The sequence below is a fragment of the Schistocerca nitens genome, chromosome 4 (assembly GCF_023898315.1).
Source record: "Schistocerca nitens isolate TAMUIC-IGC-003100 chromosome 4, iqSchNite1.1, whole genome shotgun sequence".
Lineage (NCBI taxonomy): Eukaryota > Metazoa > Arthropoda > Insecta > Orthoptera > Acrididae > Schistocerca > Schistocerca nitens.
In genome coordinates, this window is record NC_064617.1 from 220,315,073 (window position 1) to 220,320,642 (window position 5,570).

The window sequence follows — 5,570 nt, forward strand, 5'->3', positions numbered from 1 at the left end:
TATGCGTTTTCCTCATATATGCGTTTTCCTCATATAATATGCGTTTTCCTCATATATGCGTTTTTCCCATATATGCGTTTTTCCCATATATGCGTTTTTCCCATATATGCGTTTTTCCCATATATGCGTTTTTCCCATATATGCGTTTTTCCCATAGATGCGTTTTTCCCATAGATGCGTTTTTCCCATAGATGCGTTTTTCCCATATTTGCGTTTTTCCCATATTTGCGTTTTTCCCACAATTGCGTTTTTCCCACAATTGCGTTTTTCCCACAATTGCGTTTTTCCCACAATTGCGTTTTTCCCACAATTGCGTTTTTCCCACAATTGCGTTTTTCCCACAATTGCGTTTTTCCCACAATTGCGTTTTTCCCACAATTGCGTTTTTCCCACAATTGCGTTTTTCCCACAATTGCGTTTTTCCCACAATTGCGTTTTTCCCACAATTGCGTTTTTCCCACAATTGCGTTTTTCCCACAATTGCGTTTTTCCCACAATTGCGTTTTTCCCACAATTGCGTTTTTCCCATATTTGCGTTTTTCCCATATTTGCGTTTTGAGAAGAGGCAGATTTGAGGTAACTAAAAATTTGAAGTTATTGAAGTGCATAAGAGGGAGAACTGCACATGTGGGGAATACTAGCTTTTTTTATGCATCCCCAACTTTACCACATTTTCGTTTTCCCTCTAATGCGTTTTATAAATTTCGTATGTTTTCCCATATATGCGTTTTCCTCATATTTGCGTTTTTCCCATATTTGCGTTTTTCCCATATTTGCGTTTTTCCCATATTTGCTTTTTTCCCATATTTGCTTTTTTCCCATATTTGCTTTTTTCCCATATTTGCTTTTTTCCCATATTTGCGTTTTTCCCATATTTGCGTTTTTCCCATATTTGCGTTTTTCCCATATTTGCGTTTTTCCCATATTTGCGTTTTTCCCATATTTGCGTTTTTCCCATATTTGCGTTTTCCCCATATTTGCGTTTTCCCCATATTTGCGTTTTCCCCATATTTGCGTTTTCCCCATATTTGCGTTTTTCCCATATTTGCGTTTTTCCCATATTTGCGTTTTTCCCATATTTGCGTTTTCCCCATATTTGCGTTTTTCCCATATTTGCGTTTTCCCCATATTTGCGTTTTCCCCATATTTGCGTTTTCCCCATATTTGCGTTTTCCCCATATTTGCGTTTTTCCCATATTTGCGTTTTTCCCACAATTGCGTTTTTCCCACAATTGCGTTTTTCCCACAATTGCGTTTTTCCCACAATTGCGTTTTTCCCACAATTGCGTTTTTCCCTCAATTGCGTTTTTCCCACAATTGCGTTTTTCCCACAATTGCGTTTTTCCCACAATTGCGTTTTTCCCACAATTGCGTTTTTCCCACAATTGCGTTTTTCCCACAATTGCGTTTTTCCCACAATTGCGTTTTTCCCATATTTGCGTTTTTCCCATATTTGCGTTTTGAGAAGAGGCAGATTTGAGGTAACTAAAAATTTGAAGTTATTGAAGTGCATAAGAGGGAGAACTGCACATGTGGGGAATACTAGCTTTTTTTATGCATCCCCAACTTTACCACATTTTCGTTTTCCCTCTAATGCGTTTTATAAATTTCAAATGTTTTCCCATATATGCGTTTTCCTCATATTTGCGTTTTCCTCATATTTGCGTTTTTCCCATATTTGCGTTTTTCCCATATTTGCGTTTTTCCCATATTTGCGTTTTTCCCATATTTGCTTTTTTCCCACATTTGCGTTTTTCCCATATTTGCGTTTTTCCCATATTTGCGTTTTTCCCATATTTGCGTTTTTCCCATATTTGCGTTTTCCCCATATTTGCGTTTTCCCCATATTTGCGTTTTCCCCATATTTGCGTTTTCCCCATATTTGCATTTTCCCCATATTTGCGTTTTCCCCATATTTGCGTTTTCCCCATATTTGCGTTTTCCCCATATTTGCGTTTTTCCCATATTTGCGTTTTTCCCATATTTGCGTTTTTCCCATATTTGCGTTTTTCCCATATTTGCGTTTTTCCCATATTTGCGTTTTTCCCATATTTGCGTTTTTCCCATATTTGCGTTTTCCGCATATTTGCGTTTTCCTCATATATGCGTTTTTCTCATATATGCGTTTTCCTCATATATGCGTTTTCCTCATATATGCGTTTTCCTCATATATGCGTTTTCCTCATATATGCGTCTTCCTCATATATGCGTTTTCCTCATATTTGCGCTTTCCTCATATTTGCGCTTTCCTCATATTTGCGCTTTTCCTCATATTTGCGCTTTTCCCATATTTGCCCTTTTCCCATATTTGCGCTTTTCCCATATTTGCGCTTTTCCCATATTTGCGCTTTTCCCATATTTGCGCTTTTCCCATATTTGCGCTTTTCCCATATTTGCGCTTTTCCCATATTTGCGCTTTTCCCATATTTGCGCTTTTCCCATATTTGCGCTTTTTCCATATTTGCGCTTTTTCCATATTTGCGTTTTTCCCATATTTGCGTTTTTCCATATTTGCGTTTTTCCCATATTTGCGTTTTTCCCATATTTGCGTTTTTTCCATATTTGCGTTTTTTCCATATTTGCGTTTTTTCCATATTTGCGTTTTTCCCATATTTGCGTTTTTCCCATATTTGCGTTTTTCCCATATTTGCGTTTTTCCCATATTTGCGTTTTTCCCATATTTGCGTTTTTCCCATATTTGCGTTTTTCCCATATTTGCGTTTTTCCCATATTTGCGTTTTTCCCATATTTGCGTTTTTCCCATATTTGCGTTTTTCCCATAATTGCGTTTTTCCCATAATTGCGTTTTTCCCATAATTGCGTTTTTCCCATAATTGCGTTTTTCCCATAATTGCGTTTTTCCCATAATTGCGTTTTTCCCATAATTGCGTTTTTCCCATAATTGCGTTTTTCCCATAATTGCGTTTTTCCCATAATTGCGTTTTTCCCATAATTGCGTTTTTCCCATAATTGCGTTTTTCCCATAATTGCGTTTTTCCCATAATTGCGTTTTTCCCATAATTGCGTTTTTCCCATAATTGCGTTTTTCCCATAATTGCGTTTTTCCCATAATTGCGTTTTTCCCATAATTGCGTTTTTCCCATAATTGCGTTTTTCCCATATTTGCGTTTTTCCCATATTCCCGTTTTGAGAAGAGGCAGATTTGAGGTAACTAAAAATTAAAATTTGAAGTTATTGAAGTGCATAAGAGGGAGAACTGCACATGTGGGGAATACTAGCTTTTTTTATGCATCCCCAACTTTACCACATTTTCGTTTTCCCTCTAATGCGTTTTATAAATTTCATATGTTTTCCCATATATGCGTTTTCCTCATATTTGCGTTTTTCCCATATTTGCGTTTTTCCCATATTTGCGTTTTTCCCATATTTGCGTTTTTCCCATATTTGCGTTTTTCCCATATTTGCGTTTTTCCCATATTTGCGTTTTTCCCATATTTGCGTTTTTCCCATATTTGCGTTTTTCCCATATTTGCGTTTTTCCCATATTTGCGTTTTTCCCATATTTGCGTTTTTCCCATATTTGCGTTTTTCCCATATTTGCGTTTTTCCCATATTTGCGTTTTTCCCATATTTGCGTTTTTCCCATATTTGTGTTTTTCCCATATTTGCGTTTTTCCCATATTTGCGTTTTTCCCATATTTGCGTTTTTCCTTATATATGCGTTTTTCCTCATATATGCGTTTTTCCTCATATATTCGTTTTCCTCATATATGCGTTTTCCTCATATATGCGTTTTCCTCATATATGCGTGTTCCTCATATATGCATTTACCTCATATATGCATTTACCTCATATATGCCTTTTCCTCATATATGCCTTTTCCTCATATATGCGTTTTCCTCATATATGCGTTTTCCTCATATATGCGTTTTCCTCATATATGCGTTTTCCTCATATATGCGTTTTCCTCATATATGCGTTTTCCTCATATATGCGTTTTCCTCATATATGCGTTTTCCTCATATATGCGTTTTCCTCATATATGCGTTTTCCTCATATATGCGTTTTCCTCATATATGCGTTTTCCTCATATATGCGTTTTCCTCATATATGCGTTTTCCTCATATATGCGTTTTCCTCATATATGCGTTTTCCTCATATATGCGTTTTCCTCATATTTGCGCTTTTCCTCATATTTGCGCTTTTCCTCATATTTGCGCTTTTCCTCATATTTGCGCTTTTCCCATATTTGCGCTTTTCCCATATTTGCGCTTTTCCCATATTTGCGCTTTTCCCATATTTGCGCTTTTCCCATATTTGCGCTTTTCCCATATTTGCGCTTTTCCCATATTTGCACTTTTCCCATATTTGCGCTTTTCCCATATTTGCGCTTTTCCCATATTTGCGCTTTTCCCATATTTGCGTTTTTCCCATATTTGCGCTTTTCCCATATTTGCGCTTTTCCCATATTTGCGCTTTTCCCATATTTGCGCTTTTCCCATATTTGCGCTTTTCCCATATTTGCGCTTTTCCCATATTTGCGCTTTTCCCATATTTGCGCTTTTCCCATATTTGCGCTTTTCCCATATTTGCGTTTTTCCCATAGTTGCGTTTTTCCCATAGTTGCGTTTTTCCCATAGTTGCGTTTTTCCCATAGTTGCGTTTTTCCCATAGTTGCGTTTTTCCCATAGTTGCGATTTTCCCATAGTTGCGATTTTCCCATAGTTGCGTTTTTCCCATAGTTGCGTTTTTCCCATAGTTGCGTTTTTCCCATAATTGCGTTTTTCCCATAATTGCGTTTTTCCCATAATTGCGTTTTTCCCATAATTGCGTTTTTCCCATAATTGCGTTTTTCCCATAATTGCGTTTTTCCCATAATTGCGTTTTTCCCATAATTGCGTTTTTCCCATAATTGCGTTTTTCCCATAATTGCGTTTTTCCCATAATTGCGTTTTTCCCATAATTGCGTTTTTCCCATAATTGCGTTTTTCCCATAATTGCGTTTTTCCCATAATTGCGTTTTTCCCATATTTGCGTTTTTCCCATATTTGCGTTTTTCCCATATTTGCGTTTTTCCCATATTTGCGTTTTTCCCATATTTGCGTTTTTCCCATATTTGCGTTGTTCCCATATTTGCGTTGTTCCCATATTTGCGTTGTTCCCATATTTGCGTTGTTCCCATATTTGCGTTGTTCCCATATTTGCGTTGTTCCCATATTTGCGTTGTTCCCATATTTGCGTTGTTCCCATATTTGCGTTGTTCCCATATTTGCGTTGTTCCCATATTTGCGTTGTTCCCATATTTGCGTTGTTCCCATATTTGCGTTGTTCCCATATTTGCGTTGTTCCCATATTTGCGTTGTTCCCATATTTGCGTTGTTCCCATATTTGCGTTGTTCCCATATTTGCGTTTTTCCCATATTTGCGTTTTTCCCATATTTGCGTTTTTCCCATATTTGCGTTTTTCCCATATTTAATTGCGTTTTTCCCATATTTGCGTTTTGAGAAGAGGCAGATTTGAGGTAACTAAAAATTTGAAGTTATTGAAGTGCATAAGAGGGAGAACTGCAGATGTGGGGAATACTAGCTTTTTTTATGCATCCCCAATT

At 37.0% G+C, this 5,570-nt stretch overlaps 1 protein-coding gene across 1 annotated transcript; it reads right to left on the bottom strand.

The window, feature by feature from the left end:
- Window positions 1-1,609: 1,609 nt before the first annotated feature.
- LOC126252212 (uncharacterized) lies at window positions 1,610-2,101 on the bottom strand. Its single transcript, XM_049953083.1, has one exon. The coding sequence runs from the start codon at window positions 2,099-2,101 to the stop codon at window positions 1,610-1,612; it is 492 nt and encodes a 163-aa protein (XP_049809040.1).
- Window positions 2,102-5,570: the final 3,469 nt, after the last annotated feature.